Consider the following 21,571-nt stretch of genomic DNA (forward strand, 5'->3'; position numbering starts at 1 on the left):
GATTCACTGATTTTTGTACTCTGTCTCTATATACCAGAGATAATTGAGATTTTTGTTTCAGGAAGTAAAATTCTGTCAGGTTAAGTTTTGATTTGCATTTCCTTTGTACATGTTGAAAAAATATTATTTATGATGAGGCAACTGAGAACTGGAGATCCAAGAGCAATTGGCATGATACTAGAAAAAATAAACTTGCTTTCAATATAAAAATATTTCAGAATCTTTGTGGCAAATTCTGTTATTAAGTATTTCTTGTTGGCAACTCAAATGTTTCAAGATTTAGTATCCAGTCTTTTGTATTATATCAATAGTGAGAGAAACAAAGATTTTTTCACTCATTTTTCTAGTAGATTATGGAGAGATATATAAGAAACTTACGTAAAATTTGTTCAAGTCAGCATTTTGAAAATTCACTAGTTGACTGAGTAGCAGTTTTCAGCAAGTGTCCCTGAAGCTCTGGAATGTCACACTTTTTTGGGCTTGTGTCAGGGTCCCTGGCAGTTTTATGTAAACAAGTTTTATTGTGATTTTTGAAAAGTCCTGCTGGTTTTACCACCTGGAGGCACTACCAGCCAGTGGAGCTAGTGAAGTTAACAACAGGTTGGTTGAATGCATGTCTGTCCATTTCTTGGCTTTGATACCTAACCTGACTTTCAAGGCCTCCCAATGACCTTGCTTGTGCACAAATCCTTGAAGCAGCATGTAGAGCCAGATCCATAGGTAGGAAGAAAAAGAGATGAGATGGAAGGGGGTTGTTTGACTGAGGAGAGAAAAGGTTGAGCTCCTTTTTCTTTATTACCTTCCATGCACACCTCTCTTATGACTACCATAAAAGTCACTTTCATGCCTTCATCGCTTCTCTGTTGTCACCCCAGCCATGACAGGGGTCCTGCTTTATTTACTCTGAACATTTCATCATGCTAAACATTTAGGCTAAATTTAAACCTGACCAACTAATCATCTGGAATGGTTGTGGAGATTAGGGGACTTTGGGAGAGAATGGGTGGTATTACTGTGAAGCTGATACCAGTACCAGCATGGTAGACCTTTGTGCGTACACAGGCTTTCCCCACATGAAAAAACAAAGTAGATTCCCCTAATGGATGTTTTGGCAAAAGAAAGTGGCAGCTGCTCAATCAGCAGACCAAGGGCTTCCCATTTTAGACTGCTAGGACTTCCATCATATATATATAATGCAATTACATTTCAGTGTTGTCATTAATTTCAGAAAGCATTGAGTCTTGGTTTACATTTGTGCATATTCTTGACAATTTCTGATTAGCATTTGAAAATAAAAGTTATTTAAAAAAAATCTTATCTATTAAGAAAAGTGTGTATTCTGTTATGTAGTATCATTTTTCTCCCACTGGTGCTGAGTCCCAATAATGCCAAATGTAATTTTTCAGCTAGCCAAAGATGGTAGCCAGTTCTGTCCATCTCTGCTTCCATCTACCAATGGAAGTTTATTACATTACCACATTACCAATAGATGATAAACTTTAATATGCATTTGAATAATAAGTCAGTACTGAAGTTGAATAAAAAGTGACTTGCCACTTTCTTTAATGCCATCCTTCAGTCAATGAATGTTTACCAGCAGGAGGTCAATTGAAGGTCAATTTTAATTAAAATTTGATATCTTACATTGTTGTTTGCAGTGTTATTGTGGCTCTGTTGGTCCCAAGATATTATAGAGACATAGTGGGTTAGGTAATACCTTTTACTGGACTAACTTCTGTTGGTGAAAGAGACAAGCTCTCAAGCTATACAGGCCAACCAATCTTCTTCATGGTTTCCAACTTACACAACCAAGGGAGCCCTGGCAGACCCATCAGATCTGACCATGGAACTCTTACTGAAATAATATCAGGACTTGTAGAAACCGTCCTCAAGCCACTCACCACAGAAAGGGCCAGCTTCTTCCAGAAACTCCTCAACATTAACAACCTCCTTCAGAACACCATCCTTGCAATCATGGATGTCACTTCTCTATACACCAATCTCTCCCATAATGATGACATCACTGCTTGCCTCATATGTCTACAAAGCAATGGACAACACTCAGATATCCACCCAAAACATATCGCCAAACTCATTCATTTCATCCTTACCCATAACAATTTTATATTAAACAAACACTGTGCAAATCATGGGAACAGTTATGAGTACTAGGATGGCTTCCCAATATGCCAAACACTTCATGGGCCACATTGAGGAATAATTTCTGGGCGAATGCACCATGAAACTAATGATATGCCTGAGATACATCAATGATATTTTTATCCTCTAGACAGATGACCTAAACTCCCTTATAGATTTCCATCACAACTTCAACAACCATAACCCATCTATCAGACTTTCTCTAGAACACTCCTACACCAGCATCAACTGGCTGGATACCACGATCAGCTTCAACAATGGAAACTTACTGACAACTATATATAAGAAACCCACAAATCACCACACCTACCTTCACGGATCCAGTAACCACCCCAAACAAAGCAAGAAATCTGTTATCTGTCTACAGCCAGGCACTTAAATACCACAGAATATGCTCTGAGGAGAAAGTCCTAGATACACACCTTAACATACTTAAAACCGCTTTCACCGAATAAGGACACTCTCCCACAGAAGTAGATTGCATTATGGAATGGGCCACCCAAATACCATGAGAGAAACTGCTTCAATGCAGGAAAAAAAACAACCCACTGATCACACAATTACAACCCGTACTCAATAGGAAGTACATCCTGAAAGAAACCTTTCCTGAACCCCCTCTTCTAGCCTTCAAACAACTTCACAACATCACCAAACTCATCAGAGGCAAGCTCCCCACAGACCACAGCCCATCAACTGAAAGTGCCCCCAGTCCCTGTCATTGGTCCTTCACATGGCTATCACAGCATGTGGTGTACCTCATCTAATGCACTAAATGACCCAATAACAACTATGTGGGCGAAACCATACAATCATTATGCTCTCAAAAGAACTCACACAGAAAAATGATGAAAAACAAAAAACCCATATCACTCATGGGCGAAGACTTTTCACAAAATGATCGCTCCATATCTGAACTCTCAATCCTTGTCCTCAAAGGAAACCTGCATAACACCTTCAAAGGTCTGGGAGATTACATTCATAACTTTGCTAGACACTAAAAGTCATGGTATTAATAAAGATACTATTGTAATAAACCATGAATCCGATCTGTAACCCACTAACCACCCTTTTTTGTCCTATAAATGCAGAGGTGTTAACAGGCTAATTCACTTTGAATGGCCTCTTACAATATGTGTTAACTACTTATGCTAAACAATCTGTTCCACCTTGTATTTAGCTGTGACACTTGGTGTACCTCTCCCAGACCTGAAGAATAGCTCTGTGGAGCTCAAAATCTTGACTGTTTCACTAGCAGGAGTTGGCCAAGTAAAGGATATTACCTTATCAACCTTGTCTCTCTAATTTTAATTAAGAATTTTATTTTCAAATCGATTGTATAAATCATTGATATTGAGATGCAAAGTTTCAGGATGTTGTTCTAAGGAAAGTGGATGCAGCATTCTTTTAAACTGGTTTAACCAAATGTAGTATAGCAGGGTTTGCAACGATAATGTCTTATGTCTTTGTAATGAACCACTGTAGTTATAATTGTAGCATTTAATTTTTTAAGTACAAATGTCTTTTTTTGTTAGAATATGTAAGAGAGAAGGCAGCATACATATGATTCCTTTTGATTTTTGCTTGAGAAGAGCCAGGTGCAATTCCATCAAAGGTTAGACTGTGTTAACATCTGGACAGTATTTTATTAAGCCAAAATCTGCTATCATTTGATGGGGGAAAGATTTTGTTTAAGGATATGACAAATAAACAACTGTGTATGTTCTGAAGTGTGTAGTTGGCATGATAATTGAGAGGAATACATAGATATATTGCTGCTGTGTCTGTACACGCCATTTAGTGCATCGGGCATATGCCAGGCAACTCAAAGTCATATTAAAGTGGAATTATTTGGCTGAAAGTCTGTACAAACTTGTAATATTCTTTAATGCTATTTAATCTCTATGAATACAGATATACAGCTTTAATAGATTTGGTTAATACTATTTTCATGGAGTCTGAAACCAAAACATTCAGTTTTAATTTGTCCTTAAAAGAGTGTTTTAAAACCGTATTTAGGTTGAAAATGATCCATAATTCAAAAGTTTGCATGGCTTGACCATTTTGTTTTAATGAGTTCCTGATCTACATAAAACATTATACTTTTTTGATAAACAATAGCATGAAATGTTTTGCCTTCAGAATACAGATATCAACACTGTTAATGCAAACTATCTGTCCTATCATTTCAGGTGTACCAAGAGTTGCTCAGTGCAAATTTAGACTACCTTTGCGGTTAATTTGCTTTCCAGCACAACCTTCAAAAACAGCAAACCACAAACTAACTATCGATACCAATAAACCTCCCGTCAGTCTTGTGAACCTTTTCCCAGGTAGGATTTTAAATGGTGATGTGTCTGTAACGTAAGAAATGTTAGGAATTCAGATTGGAATCTTTTATCATGAAGTAATGATAGAGTAATTATAAGATAATTGCCAAATGCAAAATACAAAGTTGAATATTTTTTGTTGGCTTCCGTGTAAAAGGTGTAAAATGTATTATCAGAATGTCTGTATAGGGCTTTTAATTTTTGTTAAAATATTATAGTAATTGTTCTGGTTTACTGCATGGAAACCAAAGTATCAAAATGCTTCATTTGTGACTGTGATGTTGCATTGCTTCAAGTGTAAATATTTTCCCTTATATTTATGTGTAATATATTGTATGTATTGATTTTCAAATGTATTTATTAAGTAATCCTATAAAGGTGTACCTTTCTGTGGCTTAGTGTCTTCTGCATTTAGGTTTCAATATGTTCATTCAGAGGTTTCAGTTTTGTCTGACAGCTTTGAAAATTTTTCCCTGTTATGAGTTTCAGTTTTACGGGTATTTTTAAAATAGTGCATTTTATTTTATAATTTTGAGATTCACTTATCAATATTATTTTATTGATCAAATTAAAAATGATAAAACGACAATTTTCAAAAAGAGAAACATATATAGAACAAAATTTACAATTTGTCCAAAGTCCTTAAAACAATTTGTGCTAGTCCAGAACAACACCTTATCATTACAGTATTTGATTAAAACGTATGTTGCAGACTTGTGGCCAAAAGAGTGCATCAAATTTAAATTCCTCTTTTTTTTCCAATGGCTGGCTAAGAAATACAAGGAGCGCTGTTTCTTTTGTGATCTGTGAGGAAACTGTGGTTTTGTGTGGGTCCTTTAATGAATATTGGCTATTGTCTTCCCTCCTTTTTCAGTCTTTCTGTCTTTCTTTCTTTCTTGATACCCTTGGTCCAGCCATTTTAAGACTAGGTGTGCGTTTCAGGCACTACATACAGTAGTAACGTTGCATAGTAGCTAATTTAATGAGGTAGCTGGTGAAGAATGATTATGTATGTACTGAAGGATAAGACTGAACCCTTAAAATCTAAAAGTCTTTTTCCAATAGATTGTACAGTTTTGAGCTCATCTGTGAAATTTCCACAAAACTTTGAGTGGAGGGCAGTGTGGAATTGAATTTCTCCAGGGGGAGCGTTCTAGAGGAACTCTCTCTTCTGGGGCTGCACAGGATTAATTCTGTACTATCTTAGGGCATGTTGGAAATGGAAACCCACAGTGCCTTGGTCATGTTCTGTGGGTGGATGCATTAGGTGGGAGAAGGGGCCATGGCCAGGCTTCATCTCTGTCCCGTTCTGGATGATTTACTTCCTGATGGGAGATGGACCAACCAATCTCTGCTCACAGGGACAGCTGCTGTTCTTTGCCTTTCCATGGGTCCCTTCTTATGCAGATCTCCCTCATGTGTTACCTGTGCCAGGACAATCTAGCCCTTAATGTGGCTCAGTAGTGTGCTGCAATCTTTTATTGAATTATAGCAAGATACTAATGTAGTTTATTTTGAATTTTCTCTTGTAGACTTTGCTGATCAGTCTGATGAAGATCAGGTAAATGTTCTGGGATTCCAGTTCTTAACTGGTTCTAGAATCACTCTTCTTGCTTCAAAAACCTCACGTGAGTAATATTAGAAATAATTTAATTATAGATTAAGATAAGATTATGGGCCAGATAAGCATCTGCTGTGTATTGTCCAATTTCAGTCAGCTGAATATCTGGCCCACATTTAGCATGCTAGTTGCTGCATGGGGAATTTTATAGAGAAATTCTCTTAATATGAATAGGAGGTCTCTAAGCAAACCCCCTGTACCTCCCAATAATATTTTAGAGAAGCAAAGAAATGCTAAAACTAAACAAAATACTACTTAGCTCTTGTATAGTAGTTTTTCTGAAAACTACTAAAAGGGTGCCAGATAATTTATTTGGTTCTTTTAAGTTATTACATATAAATTTTATAATGTCACAGGTCTTTATTCAAGACTGAAAAAATCTCAGCAAGGAATCGGGCTTTTAGACAGATTTTCAAAGGTATTTAGGTGCTTAAAGATGCAGGTAGGCAACGAGTGGGATTTATAAAACACATAGGCAGGTTAGGTGTCTAATTCCACTTAACTTGCAATGCCCCTTGATTTTCAGTGGGATTTAGAAAAGCAGCTAAACAGATTAGGCACCAATCTGCATTTTTACATGCATAAATTCCAAAACTAAAATACTTGTTGACCACTACTGAGTCAAACTGGAGGATTTAGAATGAATGACGTGAACACTATCTTGATTAAGTGACAGACAGTAAAGCTAGTTTGTTGTTCTGCAATATTTTTATCCAAATAAAAATAATCGAAATCACAAAGTAAAATGTGTTTTTAAAATCATTTATTCAAGATGGGTTTTATAAATATGAGTGGCATCAAAGTAAGGCGTTCTAAACTGAGAGAATCCCTTTAATACCTTTTTAACATCTTCAAAACCATTAAAGACTGGAAACATCTGGACAGTGATTATTAAAGACCTTCACAATATCAGTCACTTTATATTTATAGGATTCATATTTGTTTGTATTAGGATATGTGTGCACTGTTTGTGTCCTGTGTTTTATTGTTTGCTTACTTTTAATATTTGTTTAAGTTGACAGAAGAATTTAAACAGTTTGAAATAACTGGAACATTCAGTAATAGTTTCTAGGAACCAAAGAATTTAAAGAATATGTAAATAGAGTTTTACTTGTAAACTAAAGTTAGAATCAGTTATTTAGATTTCAGTTTTATAGAATAGTTGTATTAAATGTTTCACATGTATGGGATAGATCCATATTGACTTACATGAACTGAGGATCTGGCTGGACTGAATGTATTTTAACCTTTAGTGAGGACATAATATTCAATCCTTCCACTCGAACCCCCAGGTTTTTCCTCTTCATTATGGTTTTGTTTATTCACAAGTTAGGAATGATGCTTACAGTCTTAATATAAACTTTCCCACACTGTCATATTTATTTCCTAGATCTGACCTGTAAGAATCACACTACAGAGAAGATTTAAAACATTTATTCTTCCCCCTAATCTGACTAGGCATCATTTCTGCTTTGAGTGCTTGTTCATGTCAATTCCATGTTAGTTGTGTGCACGCTGTCGTGCACAGTTGTTGGAGTTTTTTTTGCCTTACTGTTATCCATAGGGCTGGTTCTGGCACTCTCTGTAGTCCCGCGCTCATGCAGTGATATATGAGGCACTGCTGGCCCTGCACCCCCTCAGTTCTTTCTTTCTGCCCATGATGGCTGTTGGAACAGCTTTCTCTCTTCTGTTCGCAGGTGCCTAGTGGTTCTTTCATAGATAATTGTTGATAAGTCTTGTAAATAGCTTGTTAGTTGGTTAGTTAGTAAGTTATAGACAGTGGTCCCAGTGACGGTGCATGCTGTGGGCTTCAAACCGTGTTCTGTTTGGCACAAGCCCTTCTCGCTTAATGACCCTCACGACAGTTGTTTTTAAAGTGTTTAGGGGAAACATACGTGAGGGCTAAGTACAAGATTTGCGATGGCTTCAGGCCATGGACTAAGAAAGACAGGGACATTCGCCTGAAAGCCCTGTTAATGGAGGCGGCTCTCAGACTAGCCTCAGATCCTCCCACTCAGACTTGGTGCTGAATACTTCAGCATCGGTGCAGAGCGCCCTGCCGGCACCGAGCCCTTCTTGACGCCGTTCACCTTCAACAGTGCTGAAGAAGCGGTGAAAGAAACAGCGCATTGATCGAGGCTGTTCCCCCATGCCAAAGAGGGATGAGAAGGAGGGCTCGGGCAAAGGACCAAGATCAGGCCAATCACCTGCCCTGGAGCGGCTAGAGCAGCCTCTCCTCCCAGGGCTGAAAGCCCTTTGAGGGAGCCACCCCTGACTCCTGGGAGCAGAAGGGGGTCCCTCCACCTAATGGTGCCTTGACGCCAGAGGCCTTTCAAGCAGCCAGGAACTTGATGGCACTCCCCGTGCCTTCCACTCCGCTGGCCTTACCCTTGGCACCAGTCCACAGCATCTTGGCCAAGATCCCCAGTGTCATGTTGAAGGTCTTCGCCATCTCGAACCCAGTCCCCGGCACCGCATTCCCAATCTCCAACCCAGAGGAGAGACTCATCGTCTACATATCACCGGTCTCGGTCTCCCCGATACTGGTCATCACCCTCATGTCATGGGGCATCGGTAGCATGGTGACGGTTGCTGGACCCCTGGCACCGATTGCTGGCACCACGTGCCCTGACACCTCATCACATGCTGCATCTTGGCACCACCCAGGGAAATCCCATTGCCGATCACCATTTCCTTGGCACTGCTTTCCAATTCCCCGCTGCAGCTGACAGGAAGAGTTGCCATAGGCTCCACCATGGTCCCCGAGGGAGGAACTGTCCTCCGAGTCGGAGGGAGAGCTGAGTCACCAGCCTCAAAAACGCAGTTGTGACACTGTCTGGAATATGAGTGATCATTTATAATATTATTGATATCAATATTGCAAAATTACAATGAATCTTACAAGATATGCTATGTCAGGTACTATTGGAAAGGTTATAATTTGCTAAGTTTGATGATAATGTTTGTGTGTGTCATCTTTGTACTGTATATTTTATGAATATGTATGATATATATCTGTATCCAAACACTTGTGCTGTGTTACTGGGTTACACCCCACAGGCAGATTAGTGTCAGCATTAATGACTCATTGGGGGCCATTACTTTACAATGAGCCCCCAGGAGAGGAGCCAGGACAGCATCTATGAGTCATCAGGACATGTAGGGACTTGCCTGTGGTCAGGAGGACTGCAAGTGCCTTTCCCTGCCCATGTGCTATGAATGTGAACTTATGTTTGAAACAAGCCACATGGCAGACCAGAGACCAGCTTCACCATCTCCATCTTGTTTTCATTCCTGCTTCTATTCTACACCTGCAGCTGTGAAATAAAGGACTGAGACCCATCCAGGTACTGGATGTACACGAGAGGAACTGTACAAGTCTGCAAATGCCACAATTCTGCTGAGAATCTAATATATATGGACTTTAAAGTCATTTGTGTGTATCTGATTGTTTTGACCATTTAACATTTCTCTTATTTGTTTCTTTCCTTTTATAATAAAACTTTAGCTTTAGTTACTAAAGGATTGGCTGGCAGTGTGGTATTTTGGGTAAAATCCAAATTTATATTGATCTGCTAATGTGGCCGACCCTTGGAGAATCAGGAGAACATTTTGGTAAAGGGAATAGAGTTTTAAATAACGTTGCCTTTTTACTGGACCTAGTTGCTGATTGGGAGCCAGAGACTGAAATGCAATAAATGGGGCTGTGTATTTCTTGTTGTAGCTTCTTGATAACCAGTGTGGGAAATTAGGAGCACTGTTTGTGACTGGTTGGGGAATCTAACTTCAGTGTTACCCAACAATTCTGGGAGAATCTGCTCTCCTTTTGCAGCCTGCCCTGACCTTGGAATTTTCATGTGGGCCACCCTAGGCACGGGCAGGTCACATTGGCGTACTCAGCAGGATCCACAGAACCAGATCATTTTGGTTTTGGCTCAGAACCTCACACTTTTCCAAATTTAAAATTTGATATTGAGAGTGTTAAAGTTAGTTGTCACGATAAGTGATCCATGACCATATGAAGCAATCAAACTGCATGTCCTGAGCAGGGCCCCCACATGGAGGAGGAAAAGGGTACATTTTATTGGGGCCCAGAGGCCCTGGGTGGCCCGGCCCAGGCTGCAACCCCCATTACCATGAGGAAAAAAATTTTCTTGGCTCATGAGATTGTATGTATGTGATGAGGGCTTATGGTATGTGTGTGGGAGGGGGTCCGTGTTACAGGTTTGTACTGGGCCTAAAAAAATTATGCTTGGGCCCTGGCCCTGAGAGAGAGCCTGCGTCTTCAGCATGAGAGAAGAATGGCAGAAGTTTGAATGCAGGAAAAGCAAAAGATAGCTGATGTGGAAAGAGAAGCTGAAGAGAGAGCCCAGGAATACAGAAGGCTGGAACTGGAAGCTGAGGACGTGAATCTAGTCTTTCAAGGCTCATGGGCCCCCACTTTGAGCCATTATCATACTGCTCTCTACTGTTCCTCTTTTGGAAGATTTCCACCTGGTGGCCCCACCTTGTGAATGGCCATCACCTCAGCATAAAGGGTTTCCGAGATCAGAGCTCTCACCTGAGAACCACCTTACAGTGTTTTATAAAGAGAAAATCCAGCTGTGACTCCACCCAGCCTTCTTGCCAAAGGTGGTGTCACAGTTCCACAATAACCAGGATATATTCCTGCCTCTGTTCTTCCTGAAACCGCACAGATCCTGTGAGAAGCGTAGACCGCACATGTTAGATATTAGATGGGCCTTGGCCTGCTACATCAAAAGGTCTAAACCCTTCCAAAAGTTGACGCAGCTCTTCGTTGCAGTTGTTGGATAAAAGGTCTGCCGGTCTCCTCTCAGATGATCTCCTTGTGGCTAATCGCTTGTATGAAGTTCTGTTATGAACAAGCAAAAGTGCCTCCACCAGTGATTCTAACAATTCACTCGACCAGGGTGCAAACCTCATCAGCAGCCTTCCTGGCACTGCTCTGATCCAAGACATGGGCAGAGCTGCTATGTGGTCTTCAGTTCATACTTTCGCGTCCCGTTATGTTATTACCCAACAGGCCTGGTACGATGCCAGCTTTGGTAGAGCAGTATTGCAAGTGGCACGTTCATGAACTCCGAGCCCACCTCCAGGGATACTGCTGGTGGGTCATCTAACATGGAATTGACATAGCCGGCACTCAAAGAAGAAAAAATGGTTACTAACCTTCTGTAACTGTTATTTTTTGAGACGTGTTGCTCATGTCTATTCCATGACTGCCCTCTGTCCCTGCTGTCGGAGTTGACAGCAAGAAGGAACTGAGGGGGTGCAAGGTTGGCGGTATCTCATATACTGCTGCGTGAACACGGGGCTCCAGAGGGTGCCAGAGACGACCCTACGGATACCACTTGGGCAAAAAAATCTCCGACAGCCATGCACGAAGGCACGCGCACACCTAACATGGAATGAAGATGAGCAGTACATCTCGAAGAACAACAGTTACAGAAGGTTAGTAACTGTTTTTTCTCTTGGCTTGCCTGGAAAGCCTTCTGAAAACAAATGAGGTGTTTGATGCCACTTTATATGTAGCAACCTGTCCTATGGCTAATATCTAATTAAAATTGGCAGGGATAGCTACAAAATACATCAAATCTTTTTTGGTTAAGTTGAATCTTGGAAAAAATCTTTAATGTGTATGAAACACTTTGAAAAAATATTATACATAAGCAAGTCCATGTAGTGGTACTTCATTCTCACGGCTTCTGTGAGCAAAGATTATCAATAATACAAATGCATTTAAAATTATACTGTTGGGTAGAATTTCATGCTATTAAAATGAGTTGTGTTTGAATGGCTTAGTTGTGTGTGTCCTGGAATACAGACTGAATGTATATATATTATGGACAATCCATTATTCTGTCATGTAAATCATGTATTAGCTATGTTTGTGTAATAAAATTTGCCTTTTCAGTACGATCATATGGAAGTTTTCTATTTTAAAAAAAGAAAAAACATTTAGAGCAAGTGACCAGTACCAGATGAACTGATGGTCTCTGGAAAAATAACAGTGCTTAGACACTGAAGTACTGAAGCTCTTTGCTGATGGAACAAGTATTGCATGGACAGTGGAAATGCAAATTTCTCCTGTGTTCCACCTAAAATATATCTCAATACTGACCTAGAAGTGGTCTTCATACAGATTTAGTTTGTGGTTTCTTTGCTAAGGCTGCAAACAAAGATGTCAATTACTGTGTCTGTTTTTACAGTGTATTAGCTAATCTATTTTAATTAAGAATTTAAAACCCCTAATATAGAAAGGGCAAGTTGTATTTCATCTCACGTTAGCTGATCAAAATGAATCCTGGGAAGAAGCTGGAGTTTCACCTTGATCAGTGAATGTGTGTTAAAATACAGCCTGTACTCATTAAGATTTTAAAATGTGTTAGCTAACATATTTTAGAAATTAAACCTTTTTATCCTAGTCTAGAATAAGCCTTTAGTGCTAATTGTGTTGGCATTTTTTATGATGTGGGTGCTTGTCTCCCACGCACTGGACTGAAACTCCTCAACTCCTTTCAGATAAGATACCATTGAGCTGTAAAAACTTTCACTTGCTCTCATCATAGGTTGGATTTGAAAGAGTCTGTAATCTGTCAGTCCTCTGAGTTACCTGCTTTCCTATGTTAGAATTTTATGAAAGAAATACACTTGTAACTTGCAGTGGAAAAGCTTTTTCTACATTTAAACATTAAATTGGTTAACTATTATAAAGGCACTTGGAAAACAGAGATAAAGATAACTGTTACTGCTTCCATTGATTTTTCTATTTTCAGAGCATTGATACAGTACAACTAAGGCTTCTCCGTTTCCTTGTTCATATATACTTTTGCCAAATCTTTCTCCTTCAGCCTAATAGCCTACTAAGTCATGCAGAGCAGTGGTTCTCAATCTTTCCAGGCTGCTGTACCTCTTTCAGGAGACTGATTTGTTTTGCATAACCCAGGTTTCACCTCACTTAAAAACTACTTGCTTACAAAATAAGACATAAAAATGCAAAAGTGTCACAGCACACTATTAGTGAAAAACTGCTTACTTTCTCATTTTTACCATATTATTATAAAATAAATCAATTGGAATATAAATATTGTATTTACATTTCAGTTTGATACTTGAGCCTGTTTTTCACTTGTGGGTCTTGTCTGTATCCCAAGCCCTGCCACCCAGAGCTGAAACATGTAGCTGAGCTTTATGGAGCCCCCCTGTGGTGTGGGGCCCCAGGTAATTGCCCTGTTTGCCACCCTAATGCCAGCCCTAAGCCAGTCCTGTGACCCCCTATCCCCCAAGGGATTGCAACCCCCGGGCTGAGAAACACTGATCTAGATGAGTTGAATATCTCCTGGAAGACCTCCGCATACCCCCTGGGATACGTGTAACCCTGATTGAAAGCCACTGATGTTGAGTAATTGACAGTACCCCACACGGCCCACAAATAAAGTTAGATTGTGTTTGTATTGAAGAGCAAAAAAATGTATTGAAACTATTGTAGGGGAACCTAGAGGGGTGTTTTTTTCTCCATTATAAGCAATAGATGTATTAGTTATTTCAGTTGTAAATGGAGTGTTTGGTCTGTTTGGTAAATGTTGATTTGGTCTGAAACTGCCAAGCTCATTTAACTTAAACAGATGAAAAGGCAAAATCCAACGCTGTATCCACCAGGCCCAGCCATTACACTGTGTTTTTAAAAAATGAAAATTTGGTTGAATGTTATCTTTAACAGATGGTGTTCTTGTCTTTAATGGACATGTTTTTAAATAAAACTTGCTTCTTTCCTGTAACTTTGTAAACGGAATTTGTCATTCTCCCTTCAGTGAATGCGTATTCTGGGAATGATGCCAGCGTTACTGTCAAACAATCTTGGATTACTAATCTTGAGAAAATGTTTAATAAGTATAGTAATGTTCTAAAAACTTCTGGTTCATTTGTTTTTACTGCAAACTTTGCTAACGAGTAAAAAAAATTGATTAAAAACAATCTCTATTTTTCTCCATCCAAAACCTCAATGACCTTTTTCATTACAGCTGCACTTTTGCATTTTCTCTCAGACAGTGCATTGATGGATGAATAATGAAAAGAAATATGGCAGTGTTGTTTGAAAATGTCTCACTGGATAATGATTATTTTTAAAAAAATATAGTTTTCAACAGTATTTTCCTTACTTTATTTTATATTTAGTTAATGTTGATTTACTGTGAAAGAATCTGGAGAGAAAATAGTTGCATATAAATATGATGTAGAATCAGAAATGTAGCTTCTTTCTGTCAGCTGTATGGTTTGCAACTTATTAAAATATTATTAATGGATTAATTTGATGTTCAGGATAACGTGGATAATACAAATACTTGTTTTTTGTCTCAGTTTAATACTGTATTCTTACATTAACACCTTTCATCTAGCAGGTTCACAGAGCACATTACAAATTCTTTCTATACATTGATATAATTCCCCTACTATCTAAATTTGCTACCTTTGAGGTGGTGTGTGCAGACATTCTTCATTAACAAAGCAGCACAATGATTTTTAGGAGTTGAAGTGAAAAATAATTTTCTGCTTGAAACTGTTGTGGGGATTGGGGATGTTGATGTAATGTAAAATGCAGATATTCAAGAGAGAATAACCATGACCACATACACTTTTTTTTAAATGAAGACTGTCAGGACTTTAAATGGGATGGATCCTGGTTATCACTGGTACCATGTCTTTACTTGTATGATACTGCAGCTGTTAGATCACCAAAAGTGCTGGTTTCGTCATGATGAGGCTGGAGACAGTGAATTTTAAATGAGGGATCTTCAGCTGATAACTTCTCTTTCCCAGTTGGAAACTTCTCTTTCCCAGTTGGAAAGTGCTGGTTTCATCATGATGAGGCTGGAGACAGTGAATTTTAAATGAGGAAAGAGAAGTTATCAGCTGAAGATCCCTCATTTAAAATTCACTGTCTCCAGCCTCATCATGACGAAACCAGCACTTTTGGTGATCTAACAGCTGCAGTATCATACAAGTAAAGACATGGTACCAGTGATAACCAGGACCCATCCCATTTAAAGTCCTGACAGTCTTCATTTAAAAAAAAGTGTATGTGGTCATGGTTATTCTCTCTTGAATAGATCGGTGGTGGTGCTGAGAAAGATTTAGTTTTGAAGGGATTATCATATAGTGGTAAAATGTCATTGTGCAGTTTTTATAAAGATTGTGCATGAACCCAGAACTCTGGATGGGTACATTTTAAAAAATGAAATGAATCAATTAATAAATAAAAGAAAGTAGCCATCTCTATTAACACAGTGCTTCCTAATACAACTGAAGTGATACTCGGGGAAGGAACTAGAAGATATGGCTAAGTTTACATGTGCCCCTCTTATTTAGGGTGTGTATCTGTCATTTCTTTCTAAAGTTCACATTCTTGGTGCATTATTAAATTTCTAGATGCTGTTGAACAATTGTTTACCAGTAATATCTAGACAGATCTCTCTTTTTGATCTCAGTCTGCCCAGAAGATTGCAACTGTTTTTACAGATACAGACTTTGCTATCATAATCCATGCTTTTCTCAAAATTGAATTACTGCAATGCATTCTTCTCTGGGACCTATACTTGTTTCCTGATAATTTCTGGGTAGAATTAAATTTGTTGGTTTTATCTATATCTTTGGACATACGTCTTAGAGAGCCAAATGTTTGCTTCCCTGGTCTTGACCCATGTCATAACTCAGAGAATCCTAAAGGGTACTTAATGTTTTATCAATTAGAGAGGTTCTGTAGGGATCGCTGTGCTGGCTTCTTGTTATTGGAGTGCATGGTGCTTCAGCTCTCATCCTAACCTGCCCAGGAAAGCCCTCTAAGCCTGGGTAGTAGGAGTGAACAGCATAGAGCTAGTTATGCTGGTTTTTTTACACCATCACCTGTGAATTCCCCATACATTAGGGGAATCACTGGCTGCTCTGTTAGGGCAGTTCTCCATCCGCTTTGTGCTGTCACAGTCTAGGCCTTAGTTTATAGTAAATGACATTCAAGCAATAAATACTTTCAGACTTTGCTCTTGGTACAAGAAAGTCAAAATATGAATGGTAAGTATTCTGTTATTGCTCATGTAGAATTAAGAAATAACATGTGAATAAAAGAAATAGCTTTTATGTTATGTATGTATTTTGGTGAAAACACATTTTGAGGACTGCATAAAACAACTCCACCTGGTTGAGGTCCTAGAAACTTAGGAATCCGGCTACAAAATGTTATTGTTAAGTGTGGGAAAACATGGGTAAAATCACAAGCATAGATCACTTAGAATACTTTTAGATAGCTAAAATATCAGAAATACTTAAAACGACACACAAAAAATTATTTATTTTTAGTGAAGACTTTTATTAAAGATTCTGGAAATATTTTGTAATTTGGACTAATTCCTGTGTATAATGAATTAGCTTTATCTTTCTTTACTCCTGTTTTTGTTTGTTTGTTTGTTTTTAAAGAGCGGTATAGAATCCAGAGTGAACAATTGGAAGACCTTTGGCTAATTACAAAAGAGCTCACTTTTCGTCTTGAAGAACATTTCAAGAAGCAAAACAGTAAAGACTTCACATGTACCTTTTCTGGTTCAGTTCCTTTACAAGAATATTTTGAACTGATTGATTGCCATTTTGAGGTATGTCTCATAATGTTTAAACTGTTGATAGAAACGTCATTGCTTTTCAATAGTCAGTTTTGCTCACTGTTAGTTGTCCCTAAACCTTACCACAGTTCTTCTGACCTATGTGTCTTTTCCTTCTGACCAGGGTTTTGCCAGGCTTCATAGTTCCCTGCCTACGCTGTGTTATCCCCAGCAAGCCAGACTTCCTAATATCTGCACTTCTCTTTCTCCTCAGAGGTTATGAACAGTATAATTGCCCTCAATTACAACTTACCACACAGCTCTTTTTTATTAAGTGCGTGTATCCTTAGGTAAAAGCATCACACAGAAAACATACTAAAAACAATAAAAGAACCTACATGGATGTTAAAAAGCTTACCAAAGGTCACCCTAACTCCAAACTTGGGCTCTGGTGGGTGCCAGTCCTTCAAAACACGAAACAGGTTTTCCCTGTGGTTACAAGTTCATAGCAGTCACTAATTCAGAACCAGAACAATCATGGATGGTTCAATTTTTCTATTATAAAGCTTGGGCCTTTGATCTTGGTCTCATCTAATAAGTGATCAGCAGACAATGGCCTACTCCTCAGGGCATAGCTTCAAAAGGCTGGGTTTTTGCATAACCAAAGTTGGTGCATTCACCTCCCCAGACATTCCCCAGGAAAACCACGTAACACTTTTTGTTCCAAAAGTCCATTCTTGTCTGGCACATTGTTCAGTATAGTCCTTTGAACCCCCTGATCTAACATATGTCATATCCCCACCCGTCTCCCCCAGTGAGGGGTTATATGCAATCCTACCCCACAATAATACATAAACTATTCATTTAATACAGTGAACTCTAAAAAGACTTAAACTTAATTCAGTGAGGTCTCCGAAGGATATGGCAGATGAAGATGAAAGGGTCTGTATTAGTGATGAGCGTTTATTTATTATGGAAGTTTATTTCTTAATACAAAATTATTTGTCAGTGATGTTTAAATGTAATAAAGGTTAAAATTTTCTAGCGCGTGAAGATTCACTATTAGGCACTACTGTGAAAAATGTAAAGTGTTGAAAATTATTCTAAAAATCCTTATTCTGTGTTTAATTTCTGGAAGGTGGAGCATATGTTAGCCTTGAGCAACCCTTGTGACTGGGGGAGTACATGGTTTCATTGGGCAAGTGGTATAAGTGGGGGTGATATTTTGTACCTTCTCCACACTGTGCATCTGGAAAGGAGCCAACCATAATCTGGCTCTAAATTCCTCATTGATTAACATCATTTTAGTCATGACATTTGCCCCGGAATTTGTCACTTGTGGTGTGCCAATTTACATTTGCTATTTTAAACAATTTAATGCAGCAATAATGAAGCCATGAACATTTGTTATGACTGACTCATTTTGTTAACCATACAAAAAGTCCCTTTAGTCTAAAAAATATTGACTTCCAGTCACCTCTTTTGTTAAGGCAGCATTGCAAAATCATCACACACATTTGTTGGCTGAGGCACAAAGCCTGCTCAGTTTCCCTCCTGTCCATGCTGATAAAAAATCCTAATATTTTGGCTAGCTTGTATAAATAAATAAAAATAAAATAAACCAAGCCAAATATACTGCCTCCCCCACCCACTACACCAGGTAAGTTAGAATTTGGCAAGCTGTGTGAAAGAAAATAGCTCTTTGAATACTGTTTCTTTTCAAAGATAAAATACTGTATATGGGGCAAAAGTGGTGACACATAAACAAAAAATTAAAGATAATTTTTAAAAGTTCTGTATTGCTGCCATACCACTCTGAGACATGGGGCTATCATTATAGAGAAAGAGACAAGTTCCAGTGAGGATATTGTAAAGTTTCAGAGGACTTTAACCTCGCCTCCGAGTTCCCCAGTAGTGTTGCAAAATGTGTTTAAAAAATGTGCACCTGCTTCCACCTGACAAATTTTAGAAAAATTGGGTTGAGCAAAATGAGTCAGAAAACAAGAAAAACAGTGCAAAAATATTTGTGCCTTGATATATCATTTCAACCTACATGGGTTTTATTTGACACAGGGCTCCAAAAAGAGTTTAAAAACTCATAACCAAATTTAATTTTGCTTTTTAGTCATTGTCTAACTCTTCTGTGTATCCTTATTTTCTTTAATGGCTAATCTAAGATGCAGTTTATCTGGCCTGAGCCTGTATCCATTGGCAATGGGATATGGCTCATGTGTAATAGTTTATAGCCCTGGAGTTTTTTCTTGGCTATAGTGTGCTGCTAGGTGGGTGCTGAAGTTTTCTCACATGAGAGAACGCAACAGTCGTAAAACACTCCAAAGATGCCAAAGCATGAGCATTACTATATTCTAAATCAGCAGTTCTCAACCTTTTTTTCCCCCGAGTACCACTCGGGGAAAAAAAGGGTGGGGGACTTTCGGCAGCAGCGGCAGGGAACAATGCCCTCTGCCGAAACCCTTCTGCCGTTTGCCACTTTTCGGCGGCAGGGTTTCCCAGTGGTAGGTGGGTGGGCATTTCCGGCGGCGGATTTGGTGGCGTGGTACGGCTCGCGTACCACCCAGCCTTCTGCTTGCATACCACTGGTTGAGAACCGCTGTTCTAAATAATGTAGCATTTTTTATTTAATTTATTAAATTTGTAGTACGTATATGAATTTCTGTGAGTGCCACTGAGTGAATTCTGGACAGGCTGGAATTATTGTTATTAACTATTTATATTCTAGTAGTTGCCTCAAACCTATAATCCAGATTAGGACTCTGTTTTAGGTGCTGAGCAAACAGAGAAGAGAAAGAATCCCTATGTCCGAGACCATGCAGACATGTATTTTTCTCCATATTTTAGGTATCTAGGGCAGATCCCTGTTTCATTTTGTTTCCCCCCAAGTGGTTGGGTTGGATCACAGGCCTATTTTCCATGCTGTTATCATTTTGACCTTTTATTACATTTTCCCTAGTATCTAGTTATAATGTTTGTAAATCTTTGTATCAACCAGCCCAATTCTGCTCTCAGTGAAGCTAGCAAAACTCACATTAACTATAATCAAAATAGGAACAAACCTAGAGTGCTAAAAAGAGAAGAAAGAAGTTTGTTAACCAGTTCTTTGACCAATCCTAAATAAATCTTGAAGCCTAAATAAATCTAAATACATTTTGAAGTTTGAAAAACTGGTGTGTTTGTGAATATAGTAGGTTAGCCATCAGTTAACATATCATAGCCTTTGTCCATTTTAATGGCTTTTGAATGTGCAGTAATATTTATTATCTGGTTAAAGAATCTCCTCTCTCTAGAACAGAGCAAAATTCTGTTCCTAGTTATCAAGGCAATCCTCATGCTTCCCTCCTCATTAATTTTGAAACACCCTATTTTTGGGTGAGCTGAAAATGTATCATCTGAGATTCTTGAATTTCTTCATTTCCTCCCATTCTCAAGGGTGCAGCTTAGTTTGCTCTGGCTTCCCTGAACTGTCCTCCATGGATATCATGTTGACTATCCATGTATCAGGGTTTATATCTTCTGTTATGCCAGCGTGCTTTTTGCTGCTCAAGAGAACTTGAATCTTTTCATGGTCATTTGAGAAGCATTAGGGAAGACTAATGTCATATTGCCCACATCCTGGGAGTAGCATGTCTTGCGATGTCCATTTTAATGTGGAGGAAATTACCTACTTAGTACTCCAGTCATTCCAATTACTGCCAGAGACCCAGTTTTTAGAATGTCTTTTTATTATGTGATTGTTGTGCTATAGGGACTTGTACTGGAAAATAAAATAGAGAGATCATTATACAGATAGCTGTATGAATTCTTATTGGCTGGACACTCGATACATCATCTTGCCAAGTTTTTGTGATTATTTCATGAAAATTGGCTGCGACACTTGACCTATAGATATTTAGAGAAGGGAGGAGACAGTTTCCCTCAAGGAGAAAATCTAATCTCAGCAAAAGCAGAATTTAATACTTTAAATCATGTTCAAAGGCAATCATATTCCTTCTTTTTCTGTGCCGCGATTATTATATTTAATATGTTGTACATATGTGCCACAGACATAGCATACTGAACTAAGGAGAACCCCTCATATGCTAGTGATGAGGAGTTAATTTCACTCCTGTCATAAAACCTAATGATGAGATTTTTGTGCATTATCACAGATTACTGTGGCTGTCAACAATTATTTTCAGTTTCAATAATAGCTGACATCGTTGCAACCTGTTGGTAGATCTCAGGATGAGAGTGAAATTAATCACACCTGTGGAAGCTGCATATCATTAATGTGACCCTAGGAAATGGCTGTTTGAACTTATAAATACTCTTAAATCTTCCAAGAATTTTATTGCTGTTCTACCATTTCATCATAAATGTTTTGAGGGTAAAATCTGTCTACTGGATGAGACTGTTAATCTGAATTTTTGAAACTCCATAAATTGTAGCTTCGCTTGAATGCTGAAAAATTTGAAGAACTTTTGTCTGAAAGGGCCATACAATTTAGAGCTATTGAACGACGGCTACTAACACGATTCAAAGACAAAACCCCTGCTCCCCTCCAACATCTGGACACCTTGCTGGAAGGAACTTACAGACAGGTCAGTGCTGTTTGATTATGAACCTACTTTTACTTTACATTGTTGTTAAAACTCACAGTTTCAAAGTACATAAGCTGTATTTTCCTGGTTATGCTTACCAGCCAAGAGACCAGGAAGTAGTAATTTGTTTAACCTAATAATATTCTCTGCAAGTTTCCAGATGATTTGCAGTGGCTTTATTTAATCTGTAACCACAGAATTTCTACTCCAACTTGACTGCACATCCTTCTTTCCAAACTGTTGTTGATAGTGTAAATA

The 21,571-nt window shown here is 38.6% G+C and overlaps 1 protein-coding gene across 7 annotated transcripts in view; it reads left to right on the forward strand.

The window, feature by feature from the left end:
• Positions 1-21,571, forward strand: part of BBS9 (Bardet-Biedl syndrome 9) — a 417,433-nt gene that overhangs the window by 99,570 nt on the left and 296,292 nt on the right. For all 7 annotated transcript variants that reach the window (XM_067562493.1, XM_067562496.1, XM_067562494.1 and 4 more), the window contains 4 exons: positions 4,350-4,490; positions 6,020-6,115; positions 16,597-16,769; positions 21,161-21,313. In XM_067562493.1, coding sequence (XP_067418594.1) covers positions 4,350-4,490; positions 6,020-6,115; positions 16,597-16,769; positions 21,161-21,313 — 563 coding nt within the window. The remainder of the gene's footprint in view (positions 1-4,349; positions 4,491-6,019; positions 6,116-16,596; positions 16,770-21,160; positions 21,314-21,571) is intronic.

The sequence above is a fragment of the Emydura macquarii genome, unplaced genomic scaffold (genome assembly GCF_026122565.2).
Source record: "Emydura macquarii macquarii isolate MOO-44397 ecotype Brisbane River unplaced genomic scaffold, CSIRO-AGI_Emac_v2 contig_2432, whole genome shotgun sequence".
NCBI classification, from domain to species: Eukaryota; Metazoa; Chordata; order Testudines; family Chelidae; genus Emydura; species Emydura macquarii.